At 48.4% G+C, this 15,986-nt stretch overlaps 1 protein-coding gene across 3 annotated transcripts in view; it reads right to left on the reverse strand.

Moving 5' to 3' along the window:
• Positions 1 to 1,502: 1,502 nt before the first annotated feature.
• The window catches only part of BRD2 (bromodomain containing 2), a 30,608-nt gene continuing 16,124 nt past the window's right edge, over positions 1,503 to 15,986 (reverse strand). Inside the window, exons 4-9 of one of the 3 annotated variants that reach the window (XM_053967816.1) lie at positions 14,631 to 14,899; positions 12,968 to 13,339; positions 11,212 to 11,340; positions 10,116 to 10,364; positions 7,732 to 7,919; positions 1,503 to 1,898 (exon numbers count right to left, since the gene is read on the reverse strand). In XM_053967816.1, the coding sequence (XP_053823791.1) occupies positions 1,538 to 1,898; positions 7,732 to 7,919; positions 10,116 to 10,364; positions 11,212 to 11,340; positions 12,968 to 13,339; positions 14,631 to 14,899 (1,568 nt within the window). In that variant the 3' untranslated portion in view covers positions 1,503 to 1,537. Of the gene's footprint in view, positions 1,899 to 2,713; positions 2,931 to 7,731; positions 7,920 to 10,115; positions 10,365 to 11,211; positions 11,341 to 12,967; positions 13,340 to 14,630; positions 14,900 to 15,986 lie in introns of those variants that run through there. The other 2 variants (XM_053967815.1, XM_053967814.1) reach the window with 2 other exon arrangements.

Below are 15,986 nucleotides of genomic sequence, written 5' to 3' on the forward strand. Positions count from 1 at the left end.
AAAATCGCAAAAAAATCACAAAAAAAATCATAAAAAAATCCCTAAAAAACCCCAAAAAATCAGAAAAAAATTGCCAAAAAATCACAAAAAAATCGCAAAAAATCCCCAAAAAATCACAAAAAAATCCCTAAAAAATCACAGAAAAATCCCCCAAAATTCACATTTCCCAATTTCCCCATTCCACTCACTTTCGCTGTAGGGCTTGCGCGGTTTCTTCCTCAGGCACGAGAGCACGTAGCGCTCGAGCTCGCGCAAATCCAACATCCCCAAACCAACAAACCCCAGAGAAACCCAGAAAAATCCCCCGAAAATCACCGAAAAATCCCCAAAAAATCCCTAAAAACCCCAAAAAATCACAAAAAAAATCTCCAAAAAGTCGCCAAAAAATCGCAAAAAAAATCTCCAAAAAATCGCAAAATAATCGCCAAGAAACCGCCAAAAATCCCAAAAAAATTGCAAAAAATCCCCAAAAAAATCCCAAAAATCCCAGAATATCCCAAAATCCCAATTTTCCCGTGTTGGACTCACTTTCGCTGTAGGGCTTGCGCGGTTTCTTCCTCAGGCACGAGAGCACGAAGCGCTCGAGCTCGCGCAAATCCAACATCCCCAAACCAACAAAATACCCTCAAAGAACCCAAAAAATGCCCCAAAAATCACAGAAAAACCCCAAAGAAACTGCAGAAAAATCCCTAAAAAATCGCAAAAACATCCCAAAATATCCCCAAAAATTGCAAAAAAATCCCAAAACACCCCCCAAAAATCCCCCAAAATTCGCAAAAAGTCCCTAAAAAATCCCTAAAAAACCCAAAAAGTCAGAAAAAAATCGCCAAAAAATCCCCAAAAAATCACTAAAAAATCACAAAAAAAATCCCTAAAAAACACCAAAAAATCAGAAAAAAATTGCCAAAAAAATCACCAAAAAATCGCAAAAAATGACCAAAAAAATCGCAAAAAATCGCCAAAAAATCACAGAAAAATCCCTAAAAAATCCCTAAAAAAATCCCAAAAATCCCAGAATATCCCAATGTTGGACTCACTTTCGCTGTAGGGCTTGCGCGGTTTCTTCCTCAGGCACGAGAGCACGTAGCGCTCGAGCTCGCGCAAATCCAACATCCCCAAACCAACAAACCCCAGAGAAACCCAGAAAAATCCCCCGAAAATCACCGAAAAATCCCCAAAAAATCCCTAAAATCCCCAAAAAATCCCTAAAATCCCCAAAAAATCACAAAAAAAATCTCCAAAAAGTCGCCAAAAAATCGCAAAAAAAAATCTCAAAAAAATCTCCAAAATATCGCCAAAAAATCGCCAAAAATCCCCAAAAAATTGCAAAAAATCCCCAAAAAAATCCCAAAAATCCCAGAATATCCCAAAATCCCAATTTTCCCGTGTTGGACTCACTTTCGCTGTAGGGCTTGCGCGGTTTCTTCCTCAGGCACGAGAGCACGAAGCGCTCGAGCTCGCGCAAATCCAACATCCCCAAACCAACAAAATACCCTCAAAGAACCCAAAAAATGCCCCAAAAATCACAGAAAAATCCCTAAAAAAAATCCCAAAAATCCCAGAATATCCCAATTTTGGACTCACTTTCGCTGTAGGGCTTGCGCGGTTTCTTCCTCAGGCACGAGAGCACGTAGCGCTCGAGCTCGCGCAGCGTCGACGCCTTCAGCGTCTCGAAGTCGATCTCGATCTCCTCGGGGTTGGAGTCGCGCAGCGAGGGCTCGCGGGACTGGATGATGTGCACGACCCGGCCCAGCTTCTCGCCCGGCAGTTTGTTGATGTCCAGGCTCAGCTGGCGCTTCTCGTCGTACGACATCGGCTTCGACTCCTCCTCCTCCTCCGAGTCCAGCAGCGAGGAAGGCGCCGCCGCCAGCGGAGCCTTGGAGCATTTCTTGGAGGGTCTGGGGAGGAAAAATGCAAAAAAAATCTGATTTTTTAGTGAAAATCGACCAAAAATTTCGTGATTTTTTAATGGAAATTGCCTCAAAAAATTTGAGATTTTTTAATGGAAAATTGCCTCAAAAAATTCGAGATTTTTTAATGGAAATTGCGCAAAAAATTCGAGATTTTTTAATGGAAATTGCGCAAAAAATTCGAGATTTTTTAATGGAAATTGCGCAAAAAATTCATGATTTTTTAATGGAAAATTGCCCAAAAAAGTTGTGGTTTTTTAATGGAAATTGCCTCAAAAAATTTGAGATTTTTTAATGGAAAGTGCCCCAAAAAATTCGTGGTTCTTTAACGAAAATTGCCCAAAAAATTCATGATTTTTTAATGGAAATTTCCCCCCAAAAAATTCGTGATTTTCATAGGGAATTTTTGGTTTCGACTCCTCCTCCTCCTCCAAGTCCAGCAGCGAGGAAGGCGCCGCCGCCAGCGGAGCCTTGGAGCATTTCTTGGAGGGTCTGGGGAGGAAAAATGCAAAAAAAATCTGATTTTTTAGTGAAAATTTGTGATTTTTTAATGGAAATTGCCCCCCAAAAAATGGGGTTTTGTAATATAAATTGCCCCAAAAAATTCGAGATTTTTTAATGGAAATTGCGCAAAAAATTCGAGATTTTTTAAATGGAAATTGCGCAAAAAAATTGTGATTTTTTAATGGGAAATTGCCCCAAAAAAGTTGTGGTTTTCTAATGGAAAATTGCCCCAAAAAATTCGAGATTTTTTAATGGAAATTGCCTCAAAAAATTCGAAATCTTTTAATGGAAATTGCCACAAAAAATTCGAGATTTTTTAATGGAAATTGCCCCAAAAAACTTGTGGTTTTTTAATGGAAATTGCCACATAAAATTTGTGGTTTTTTAATGGAAATTGCCCCAAAAAATTCATGATTTTCATAGGGAATTTTTGGTTTCGACTCCTCCTCCTCCTCCGAGTCCAGCAGCGAGGAAGGCGCCGCCGCCAGCGGAGCCTTGGAGCATTTCTTGGAGGGTCTGGGGAGGAAAAATGCAAAAAAAATCTGATTTTTTGGGCTTTTTTTGCCTTTTTTTTTGGTATTTTTTGTAAATTTTTCGCGTTTTTTTGGATTTTTTCAGCCTCTTTTCATGTGATTTTTTGGTGGTATTTTTCCTGTTTTAAGCACGGCCGGGAACGGCACCTTCGAGGGTTTTCTGGAGGGTCTGGAGGGGAAAATAGAAAAAAAATCTGATTTTTTAGTGAAAATTCGTGATTTTTTAATGGAAATTGCCCCCAAAAATCGTGATTTTTTAATGGAAATTGCCCCAAAAAAATCTGTGATTTTTTAATGGAAATTGCCCCAAAAAATTCGTGATTTTTTAAATGGAAATTGCCCCAAAAAAACCCCAGAATTCCAATTCCAAACCCCAAAAACCTCTGGGAACTCAATCCCAAATGCCCCAAAAATCCCCAAAAATCCCCAAAAACCCCAAATTTCCCCTCTGGGTTCCCACCTTGACCCCGCTGGGGCGCCGTTCTTGCGGGCCCTGCGCAGCTGCGCCTGCCGCGCCCCAAATCCCAAAAAACTCCTCTCAAACCCCAAAAATCTCTGGGATTTCAATCCCAAATCACCCAAAAAATTCAAAAAAAAACCAAAAACCCCAAATTTCCCCTGTGGAGCCCCACCTGGACCCCGCTGGGGCGCCATTCTTGCGGGCCCTGCGCAGCTGCGCCTGCCGCGCACCAAATCCCAAACCCCAAAAAACCCCAGAATTCCAATTCCAAACCCCAAAAACCTCTGGGATTTCAATCCCAAACCCCACAAAAAACCCCCAAAAATCCCCAAAAACCCCAAATTTCCCCTCTGGGTTCCCACCTTGACCCCGCTGCGGCGCCGTTCTTGCGGGCCCTGCGCAGCTGCACCTGCCGCGCCCCAAATCCCAAACCTCAAAATTCCAAACCCAAACCCCAAAAACCTCTGGAATCTCAATCCCAAACCCCAAAAAACCCAAAAACCCCAAATTTCCCCTCTGGGCTCTCACCTTGACCCCGCTGCGGCGCCGTTCTTGCGGGCCCTGCGCAGCTGCGCCTGCCGCGCCCCAAATCCCAAACCCCAAAAAACCCCAGAATTCCAAACCAAAATCCCAAAAACCTCTGGAATCCCACTTCCAAATCCCCAAAAAACCCCAAAAACCCCAAATTTCCCCTGTGGGCTCTCACCTGGACCCCGCTGCGGCGTCGTTCTTGCGGGCCCTGCGCAGCTGCGCCTGCCACGCCCCAAATCCCAAACCCCAAAAAACCCAGAATTCCAATTCCAAACCCCAAAAACCTCTGGGATTTCACTTCCAAATCCCCCCAAAAATCCCCAAAAAACCCCAAAAAACCCCAAATTTCCCCTCTGGGCTCCCACCTGGACCCCGCTGCGGCGCCGTTCTTGCGGGCCCTGCGCAGCTGCGCCTGCCGCGCCCCAAATCCCAAAAAACTCCTCTCAAACCCCAAAAACCTCTGGGATTTCAATCCCAAATCTTCCAAAAATCCCCAAAAAACCCAAATTTCCCCTCTGGGCTCTCACCTTGACCCCGCTGCGGTGCCGTTCTTGCGGGCCCTGCGCAGCTGCGCCTGCCACGCCCCAAATCCCAAACCCCAAAAAACTCCTCTCAAACCCCAAAAACCTCTGGGATTTCAATCCCAAACCTCAAAAATCCCCAAAAATCCCCAAAAATCCCCAAAAATCCCCAAAAACCCCAAATTTCCCCTCTGGGCTCTCACCTTGACCCCGCTGCGGCGCCGTTCTTGCGGGCCCTGCGCAGCTGCGCCTGCCGCGCCCCAAATCCCAAACCCCAAAAAACCCCAGAATTCCAATTCCAAACCCCAAAAACCTCTGGGAACTCAATCCCAAACCCCAAAAAAACCCCAAAAACCCCAAATTTCCCCTCTGGGCTCTCACCTTGACCCCGCTGCGGCGCCGTTCTTGCGGGCCCTGCGCAGCTGCGCCTGCCACGCCCCAAATCCCAAACCCCAAAAAAACCCAGAATTCCAATTCCAAACCCCAAAAACCTCTGGGAACTCAATCCCAAACCCCAAAAAACCCAAAAACCCCAAATTTCCCCTCTGGGCTCTCACCTGGACCCCGCTGCGGCGCCGTTCTTGCGGGCCCTGCGCAGCTGCGCCTGCCGCGCCCCAAATCCCAAACCCCAAAAAACCCCAGAATTCCAAACCAAAATCCCAAAAACCTCTGGAATCCCACTTCCAAATCCCCAAAAAACCCCAAAAACCCCAAATTTCCCCTGTGGGCTCTCACCTGGACCCCGCTGCGGCGCCGTTCTTGCGGGCCCTGCGCAGCTGCGCCTGCCGCGCCCCAAATCCCAAACCCCAAAAAACCCCAGAATTCCAATTCCAAACCCCAAAAACCTCTGGGATTTCACTTCCAAATCACCCAAAAATCCCCAAAATCCCCAAAAAACCCCAAATTTCCCCTCTGGGCTCCCACCTTGACCCCGCTGCGGCGCCGTTCTTGCGGGCCCTGCGCAGCTGCGCCTGCCGTGCCCCAAATCCCAAACCCCAAAAAACCCCAGAATTCCAATTCCAAACCCCAAAAACCTCTGGGAACTCAATCCCAAACCCCAAAAAACCCCAAAACCCCAAATTTCCCCTCTGGGCTCTCACCTTGACCCCGCTGCGGCGCCGTTCTTGCGGGCCCTGCGCAGCTGCGCCTGCCGCGCCCCAAATCCCAAACCCCAAAAAACCCCAGAATTCCAATTCCAAACCCCAAAAACCTCTGGGAACTCAATCCCAAACCCCAAAAAACCCCAAAAACCCCAAATTTCCCCTCTGGGCTCTCACCTGGACCCCGCTGCGGCGCCGTTCTTGCGGGCCCTGCGCAGCTGCGCCTGCCGCGCCCCAAATCCCAAACCCCAAAAAACCCCAGAATTCCAAACCAAAATCCCAAAAAACCTCTGAATCCCACTTCCAAATCCCCAAAAAACCCCAAAAACCCCAAATTTCCCCTGTGGGCTCTCACCTGGACCCCGCTGCGGCGCCGTTCTTGCGGGCCCTGCGCAGCTGCGCCTGCCGCGCCCCAAATCCCAAACCCCAAAAAACCCAGAATTCCAATTCCAAACCCCAAAAACCTCTGGGATTTCACTTCCAAATCACCCAAAAATCCCCAAAATCCCCAAAAAACCCCAAATTTCCCCTCTGGGCTCCCACCTTGACCCCGCTGCGGCGCCGTTCTTGCGGGCCCTGCGCAGCTGCGCCTGCCGTGCCCCAAATCCCAAACCCCAAAAAACCCCAGAATTCCAATTCCAAACCCCAAAAACCTCTGGGAACTCAATCCCAAACCCCAAAAAACCCCAAAAACCCCAAATTTCCCCTCTGGGCTCTCACCTTGACCCCGCTGCGGCGCCGTTCTTGCGGGCCCTGCGCAGCTGCGCCTGCCGCGCCCCAAATCCCAAACCCCAAAAAACCCCAGAATTCCAATTCCAAACCCCAAAAACCTCTGGGAACTCAATCCCAAACCCCAAAAAACCCCAAAACCCCAAATTTCCCCTCTGGGCTCTCACCTGGACCCCGCTGCGGCGCCGTTCTTGCGGGCCCTGCGCAGCTGCGCCTGCCGCGCCCCAAATCCCAAACCCCAAAAAACCCCAGAATTCCAAACCAAAATCCCAAAAACCTCTGGAATCCCACTTCCAAATCCCCAAAAAACCCCAAAAACCCCAAATTTCCCCTGTGGGCTCTCACCTGGACCCCGCTGCGGCGCCGTTCTTGCGGGCCCTGCGCAGCTGCGCCTGCCGCGCCCCAAATCCCAAACCCCAAAAAAACCCAGAATTCCAATTCCAAACCCCAAAAACCTCTGGGATTTCACTTCCAAATCCCCCCAAAAATCCCCAAAAAACCCCAAAAACCCCAAATTTCCCCTGTGGGCTCTCACCTGGACCCCGCTGCGGCGCCGTTCTTGCGGGCCCTGCGCAGCTGCGCCTGCCGCGCCCCAAATCCCAAACCCCAAAAAAACCCAGAATTCCAATTCCAAACCCCAAAAACCTCTGGGATTTCACTTCCAAATCACCCAAAAATCCCCAAAATCCCCAAAAAACCCCAAATTTCCCCTCTGGGCTCCCACCTTGACCCCGCTGCGGCGCCGTTCTTGCGGGCCCTGCGCAGCTGCGCCTGCCGTGCCCCAAATCCCAAACCCCAAAAAACCCAGAATTCCAATTCCAAACCCCAAAAACCTCTGGGAACTCAATCCCAAACCCCAAAAAACCCCAAAAACCCCAATTTCCCCTCTGGGCTCTCACCTTGACCCCGCTGCGGCGCCGTTCTTGCGGGCCCTGCGCAGCTGCGCCTGCCGCGCCCCAAATCCCAAACCCCAAAAAACCCCAGAATTCCAATTCCAAACCCCAAAAAACCTCTGGGAACTCAATCCCAAACCCCAAAAAACCCCAAAAACCCCAAATTTCCCCTCTGGGCTCTCACCTGGACCCCGCTGCGGCGCCGTTCTTGCGGGCCCTGCGCAGCTGCGCCTGCCGCGCCCCAAATCCCAAACCCCAAAAAACCCCAGAATTCCAAACCAAAATCCCAAAAACCTCTGGAATCCCACTTCCAAATCCCCAAAAAACCCAAAAACCCCAAATTTCCCCTGTGGGCTCTCACCTGGACCCCGCTGCGGCGCCGTTCTTGCGGGCCCTGCGCAGCTGCGCCTGCCGCGCCCCAAATCCCAAACCCCAAAAAAACCCAGAATTCCAATTCCAAACCCCAAAAACCTCTGGGATTTCACTTCCAAATCCCCCCAAAAATCCCAAAAAACCCCAAAAACCCCAAATTTCCCCTCTGGGCTCTCACCTGGACCCCGCTGCGGCGCCGTTCTTGCGGGCCCTGCGCAGCTGCGCCTGCCGCGCCCGCTCCTCGTCGGGCGCCGCGCGCCCTTTGTGCTTCTCCGACTTCTTCTTCTTCCTCTTCTCCCTCCTCTTCTTGGGCTTGGCCACGGGGCCCTGCGAGAGCGCCGCCAGCTGCTCGTGCACCGCCCGCAGCTGTGGAGGGACCGCACGTTCCCAACTTTTTCCCACTTTACTCCCAGATTTTTCCTGGTTTTTCCCAGTTTTATCCAATTTTTTTCCCATTTTTTCTTGTTTTTTTCCCATTTTTTCCTGGTTTTTCCCGTTTTTCTTGGGCTTGGCCACGGGGCCCTGCTCGAGCGCCACCTGCAGCTGTGGAGGGACCGCACGTTCCCAAATTTTTCCCACTTTACTCCCAGATTTTTCCTGGTTTTTTTCCCAATTTTTCCCATTTTGTCCTGATTTTTTCCCATTTCTTTCCTATTTTTCTCCAGTTTTTTCCTAATTTTTTCTAATTTTTGTCAGATTTGTTCCCAATTTTCTTCAGAGTTATTTTCCTGTTTCTTCCCATTTATTCCCAATATTTTCCTATTTTTTTCCCAATTTTTTCCCATTTTTTCCTGTTTTTTCCCCATTTTTTTCCTCTTTTACTCTGATTTTTGTCCGATTTTTTCCCCCATTTTTCGCAATTTTTTTGGTGATTTTTCCTGATTTTTTCCCAAATTTTTCCCATTTTTTCCTGATTTTTTTCCCAACTTTTTCCTATATTTCCCCAATTTTTTCCTGATTTTTTCCTATTTTTTCCCCAATTTTCCTCAGATTGTTTTCCTATTTTTCCCCAATTTTTTCCCCAAATTTTTTCCCATTTTTTACTGATTTTTTTCCCATTTTTTCCTGGTTTTTCCCATTTTTCTCAGGCTTGGCCACGGGGCCCTGCTCGAGCGCCACCTGCAGCTGTGGAGGGACCGCACGTTCCCAACTTTTCCCACTTTATTCCCAGATTTTTCCATGTTTTTCCCATTTTTTTCCCAATATTTTCCTATTTTTTCCCCATTTTTTCCTGATTTTTCCCAAATTTTTTTCCTATTTTTCCCCAATTTTTTCCCATTTTTTCCCAATTTTTCCCATTTTTTTTCCCATTTCTTCCCATTTTTTCCTGGTTTTTCCCGTTTTTCTTGGGCTTGGCCACGGGGCCCTGCTCGAGCGCCACCTGCAGCTGTGGAGGGACCGCACGTTCCCAACTTTTCCCCACTTTACTCCCAGATTTTTCCTGGTTTTTTTCCCAGTTTTTCCCATTTTGTCCTGATTTTTTCCCATTTCTTTCCTATTTTTCTCCAGTTTTTTCCTAATTTTTTCCAACTTTTGTCAGATTTGTTCCCAATTTTCTTCAGAGTTATTTTCCTGTTTCTTCCCATTTTTTCCCAATATTTTCCTATTTTTTTCCCAATTTTTTCCCATTTATTCCTGTTTTTTCCCCATTTTTTCCCTCTTTTACTCTGATTTTTGCCTGATTTTTTTCCCCCATTTTTCCCAATTTTTTTGGTGATTTTTCCTGATTTTTTCCCAAATTTTTCCCATTTTTTCCTGATTTTTTCCCATTTTTTTCCTATATTTCCCAAAATTTTTCCTGTTTTTTTCCTATTTTTTTCCCCAATTTTCCTCAGATTTTTTTCATATTTTTCCCCAATTTTTTCCCCAATTTTTTCCCCATTTTTTACTGATTTTTTTCCCATTTTTTTTCCCATTTCTTCCCATTTTTTCCTGTTTTTTCCCATTTTTCTTAGGCTTGGCCACGGGGCCCTGCCCGAGCGCCGCCTGCAGCTGTGGAGGGACCGCACGTTCCCAACTTTTTCCCACTTTACTCCCATTTTTTTCCTGTTTTTTCCCAGTTTTACCCAATTTTTTTCCCATTTTTTCATATTTTTTCCCAATTTTCCCCATTTTTTCCCATTTTTTCTTGTTTTTGTCCCATTTTTTCCTGTTTTTTCCCATTTTTCTCAGGCTTGGCCACGGGGCCCTGCTCGAGCGCCGCCTGCAGCTGTGGAGGGACCGCACGTTCCCAACTTTTCCCCACCTTATTCCCATTTTTTTCCATGTTTTTCCCTTTTTTTTCCCATTTTTTCCCATTTTCCCCCCATTTTTTCCAGATTTTTTTCCAAATTTTTCCCGATTTTTTCTGGTCTCTTCCCCCCATTTTTCTGATTTTTCCCAATTTTTTTTCCCATTTTCCCCCCAATTTTTTCCCTATTTTTTTCCTGATTTTACCCCAAATTTTCCCCTTTTTTTTTCCACTTTCCCCCCAATTTTTCCCAATTTTTTTCCTAATTTCACCCCAAATTTTCCCCATTTTTTTTCCACTTTCCCCCCAATTTTTCCCTGATTTTCCCCCACCTGCTCCTGCAGCTCGGCCAGCCGGTTGGCTCGCTCCTCCTCGGAATCCGAGCTCTCCTCGCTCTCCGAGGACGTTTCCGTGGAGCTCTCCTCGTCCTCGTCCTCATCCTCGTCCTCCTCATCCTCGTCCTCGTCGCTGGAAGATTCCTCGGACGAGGATTTGGCCATCGGCAGCGGCGCCGACGCCGAGGCCGCGCCGGAATCCTGCGGCTCGTCCGGCATTTTGGCGTAGCTGAACTCGAACACGTCCTGAGGGAATTCGGGGGGTTCGAGATCCGACGTTCCCAAAGTCCCGTCCCGAAAATCCCAGGGATTCCCAGAAGAAAATCCCAAATTCCCATCAAATTCCAAGAAAAAAATCCCAAATTCCCATCCTAAAAATCCCCAGAATTCCCAGAAGAAAATCCCAAATTCCCATCCGAAATAACCCTGAAATTCCCAGAAGAAAATCCCAAATTCTCATCCAAAAATCCCTGGAATTCCCAGAGTAAAATCTCAAATTCCAGTCCCAAAAATCCACAGAATTCCCAGAAAAAAATCCCAAATTATCCCAAATATTGGGGATTTTTGGGATGGGAATTCGGGTGGTTCAAGATCCGACGTTCCCGGGATAAAATCCCAACGTCCCGTCCCAAAAATACCCAAAAATTCCCAGAAGAAAATCCCAAATTCCCATCCCAAAAATCCCTGGAATTCCCCGAGTAAAATCTCAAATTCCAGTCCCAAAAATCCACAGAATTCCCAGAAAAAAATCCCAAATTCCCGTCCCAAAAATCCCTAATTCCCATCTGAAATAACCCTAAAATTCCCAGAAGAAAATCCCAAATTCTCCTCCAAAAATACCCGGAATTCCCAGAAGAAAATCCCAAATTCCCATCCCAAAAATGCCCGGAATTCCCACAATAAAATCCCAAATTCCCAGACGAAAATCCTGAATTCCCATCCCAAAAATCCCCAGAATTCCCAGAAGAAAATCCCAAATTCCCATCCCAAAAATCCCCGGAATTCCCAGAGTAAAATCTCAAATTCCCATCCCAAAAATCCCAAATTCTGAGCGAGAATTCCCGGATTTTTTGGGAATTTTGGGCGTTTTCACCTGGAGTTTCCTGGCCATGGCCACCACGTCGTGGTCGGGGGGGTTGTACTTGTAGCAGTTGGAGAACATCAACCGGACGTCGGCGGCGAATTCTTGCGCGTCGCGGTATTCCCGGTTTTCCATCTTCCTCTGCGCGAAAAAAAAAATGGAAAATCAGCCGGGAGAAAATCTCCAAGGGTCAACGGCGTCATGGAAGGGTCATGGAAGGGTCAACGGGGTCATGGAAGGGTCATGAAGGGTCATGAAGGGTCAACGGGGTCATAGAAGGGTCATGAAGGGTCAATGGGGTCATTGAAGGGTCAATGGGGTCATGGAAGGGACAATGGGGTCATTGAAGGGTCATGAAGGGTCAATGGGGTCATGGAAGGGTCAATATGGTCATGAAGGGTCAACGGGGTCATGGAAGGGTCAATGGGGTCATGGAAGGGACAATGGGGTCATTGAAGGGTCATGAAGGGTCAATGGGGTCATGGAAGGGTCAATGGGGTCATTGAAGGGTCAATATGGTCATGGAATGGTCATGAAGGGTCAACGAGGTCATGGAAGGGTCAACGGGGTCATGGAATGGTCATGAAGGGTCAACGGGATCAAGGAAGGGTCAATGACGTCATGGAAGAGTCAACGGGGTCATGGAATGGTCAATGGGGTAATGGAAGAGTCAACAAGGTCATGGAAGGGGCATGGAAGGGTCAATGGGGTCATGGAAGGGTCAACGGGGTCAAAGAATGGTCAACGGGGTCATGGAAGAGTCAATGGGGTCATGGAAGGGTCAATGACATCATGGAAGAGTCAACGGGGTCATGGAAGGGTCAATGACGTCATGGAAGAGTCAACGGGGTCATGGAAGGGGCATGGAAGGGTCAACGGGGTCATGAAAAGGTCAATGAGGTAATGGAAGGGTCAACAGGGTCACTGAAGGGTCAACAGAGTCATGGAATGGTCATGGAAGGGTCAATGGGGTCATGGAAGGGTCAACGGGGTCATGGAAGGGTCAATGGGTCAACGAAGAGTCAACAAATAAAGCCTCCATTTTTTGTGACCCAAAAATTCAAGAAATCTCCAAGAAACTCCAAAAAAATTACCAAAAAATTCCTAAAAACCCCAAAAAATTCCCAAAAATCCCCAAAAATCCCAAAAATTTCCCAAATCCATCCAACCTCACCTTGATGGTGCTGAGATCCATGGGATGCTTGATGAGCTCATGGTAATCGTGGAGTTATGGGGTCATGGAAGGGTCAACGGGGTCATGGAAGGGTCAATGAGGTCATGGAAGGGTCAATGGGGTGATGGAAGGGTCAATGGGGTCATGGAAGGGTCAGTGAGGTCAAGGAATGGTCAACGGGGTCAACAGGGTCATGGAAGAGTCAACGGGGTCAAGGAAGAGTCAACGGGGTCATGGAAGGGTCAATGGGGTCAAGGAAGAGTCAATGGGGTCATGGAAGGGTCAATGGGGTCAAGGAAGGGTCAATAGAGTCATGGAAGGGTCAATGGGGTCAAGGAATGGTCAACGGGGTCAAGAGGGTCATGGAAGGGTCAACGGGGTCATGGAAGGGTCAACGGGGTCATGGAAGGGTCAACAGGGTCGTGGAAAGGTCAACGGGTCAACGAAGAGTCAACAAATAAAGCCTCCATTTTTTGTCCCAAAAATTCAAGAAATCTCCAAGAAACTCCAAAAAAATTCCCAAAAAATCCCTAAAAATCCCCAAAAATTCCTAAAAATCCCCCAAAAAATTCCCAAAAATCCGTCCAACCTCACCTTGATGGTGCTGAGATCCATGGGATGCTTGATGATCTCGTGGTAATCGTGGAGGCCCAACGCCGACGCGTCGACGGGTTTGTAGAAGGGCCACGCGTAGGCCGCGTGTTTTTTGGACAGCAGCTCCTTCAAAATCCCGTTGCAATATTTCAGCTGCTCCGAAAGTTTCCCTTTCTTGGAAGTTTGGTGCTGTTGGGAATCCGGGAGATCTTTCCGGGGGGGTTTGATGGGTCGGCCGCTCTCGCGCCGCGCCGGGATTTTGGCGGCTTTGGGGTTTTCCGGGATGGAAGGGGAGGATTCGCCGCCGCTGGTGGCGATGATGGCCGTGGTGGTGGGAGTGGTGGTGTCGGCTTTCCGCTTCACGCCCTTTTTCTGCCGTGGGAGAGCCAAGGTTTGGGGGTTTGGGGTTGCTGGAGATCGTGCTGGTGTGGTCCAAAATCCCAAAATCCCAAAATTCCAGCGTCCCAAATCTCATTCCAAGAATCAAAATCCCAACCCAGGAGGAAAAAAATTCCATTCCAGGATAAAAATATCCCATTTCAGTGTCCTAAAATCCCATTCCAGTGTCCCAAAATCCCATTCCAGGATAAAAAAAATCCCATTCCAGTGTCCTAAAATCCCATTCCAGGATAAAAAAAATCCCATTCCAATGTCTCCAAATCCCATTCCAAGAAAAAAAATCCCATTCCAAGATAAAAAAATCCCACCCCAAACCCCCCAAATCCCACCCCAAACCCAATCCCACCATCCCAAACTCCCCACTCCCATCCAGAATTCCCAAATCCCATCACCCCAAATCACAAATCCCACCCCAAACCCAATCCCAGCATCCCAAACCCCCCAAATCCCATCCCAAATGCCCCAAATCCCACCCCAAATCCTCCCAAACTCCCCAAATCCCACCCCAAACCAATCCCAGCATCCCAAACCCCTCAAATCGCACCTAGAATTCCATCCCAAACTCCCCAAACCCAATCCCACCATCCCAAATCCCACCCCAAACCCCCCAAATCTCACCCCAATCCCAATCCCACCGCCCAAAAACCCCCAAATCCCCCAAATCCCACCCCAAACTCCCCAAATACCACCCCAAACCCCCCAACCCCCCAAATCCCAGCCCAAACTCCCCAAATCCCACCCCAAACCCAATCCCATCACCCCAAACTCCCCCAAATCCCCCCAAATCCCACCCCAAACTCCCCAAATCCCACCCCAAACCCCCCAAATCCCATCCCAAACCCAATCCCACCACCCAAAAACCCCCAAACCCTCCAAATCCCACCCCAAACTCCCCAAATCCCACCCCAAACCCAATCCCAGCATCCCAAACCCCCCAAATCCCACCTGGAATTCCATCCCACCACCCCAAACTCCCCAAATTCCACCCCAAACCCCCCAAATCCCACCCAATCCCAATCCCCCTGCCCAAAAACCCCCAAATCCCACCCCAAACTCCCCAAATCCCACCCCAAACTCCCCAAATCCCACCCCAAACTCCCCAAATCCCACCCCAAACTCCCCAAATCCCACCCCAAATCCCCCAAATCCCACCCCAAACTCCCCAAATCCCACCCCAAAACCCCCCAAATCCCACCCCAAATCCCTCAAATCCCACCCCAAACACCCCCCAAAAAAAAAAACCCCAAATCCCCCCCAGACTCACCTTGGCCACGGGCTGGGTGGGCGCGGGAGCCGCCAGGACGCCGGGGTTGCCGGGGTTGCCGGGGTTGCCGGGGTTGCCGGGAGCGCCGGGAGCACTGGGAAGGGCCCCGGCGTGCTGCAGGGATTTCAGGAGCGGCGCGGCGATGACCGACGGGTGCGGGAGGTTGACGATGGTGGTCGGGATTTCGGGAGCGTAACCGGACGAGGGTTGGGACACCGAGGAGACGGCCGGGACCTGCTGGGCTGCGCCGGTCAGACCCGCCAGGAGAGCTGGGAAAAACAGGGAAAAAATGGGAAAAATCCCAAAAATTCCTGGCAAAATGGGATTTGGGGATGTAAAAATCCCGGGAAAAGGGATTTGGGAACATCCCAAGGGACACCGAGGAGACGCCGGGACCGGCTGGGCTGCGCCGGTCAGACCCGCCAGGAGAGCTGGGAAAAAATGGGAAAAAATGGGAAAAAATGGGAAAAATCCATGGGGATCCCAAAAATTCCTGGCAAAATGGGGTTGGAAGACCAAAAAATGTGGAAAAAACAGGGTTGGGAGATGCAAAAACCTGGAAAATAGGGGAAAAACTTGGAAAAATGGGGGGAAAACCCTGGGAAAATGGGGGAGAAATCGGGAAAATGGGGGAAAAACCTGGAAAAATCGGGGGAAAATCTGTAAAAATCAGGAAAAAAACCTGGAAAATTGGGGGGAAAAATGGAAAATGGGAAAAATCTGGAAAATGGGGGAAACCTGGAAAAATGCGGGGAAAACAATGAAAAATGGGGGGGGGAAACCTGGAAAAATGGGGTTGGAAGACCCAAAAATGTGGAAAAAACAGGGTTGGGAGACCCAAAAATCCTGGAAAATTGGAGTGAAAACATCCTAAAGGAGGTAAAAATCTGGGAAAATGGGATTTGGGGACATTAAAATTGTGGGAAAATGGGATTTGGGGATGTAAAAATCCCAGGAAAAGGGATTTGGGAACATCCCAAGGGACACCGAGGAGACGCCAGGACCTGCTGGGCTGCGCCGGTCAGACCCGCCAGGAGAGCTGGGAAAAACAGGGAAAAAATGGGAAAAAATGGGAAAAATCCATGGGGATCCCAAAAATTCCTGGCAAAATGGGGTTGGAAGACCAAAAAATGTGGAAAAAACAGGGTTGGGAGATGCAAAAACCTGGAAAATAGGGGAAAAACTTGGAAAAATGGGGGGAAAACCCTGGGAAAATGGGGGAGAAATCGGGAAAATGGGGGAAAAACCTGGAAAAATCGGGGGAAAATCTGTAAAAATCAGGAAAAAAACCTGGAAAATTGGGGTGAAAAATGGAAAATGGGAAAAATCTGGAAAATGGGGGAAACCTGGAAAAAT

Source organism: Vidua chalybeata, chromosome 31 (genome assembly GCF_026979565.1).
Source record: "Vidua chalybeata isolate OUT-0048 chromosome 31, bVidCha1 merged haplotype, whole genome shotgun sequence".
Lineage (NCBI taxonomy): Eukaryota > Metazoa > Chordata > Aves > Passeriformes > Viduidae > Vidua > Vidua chalybeata.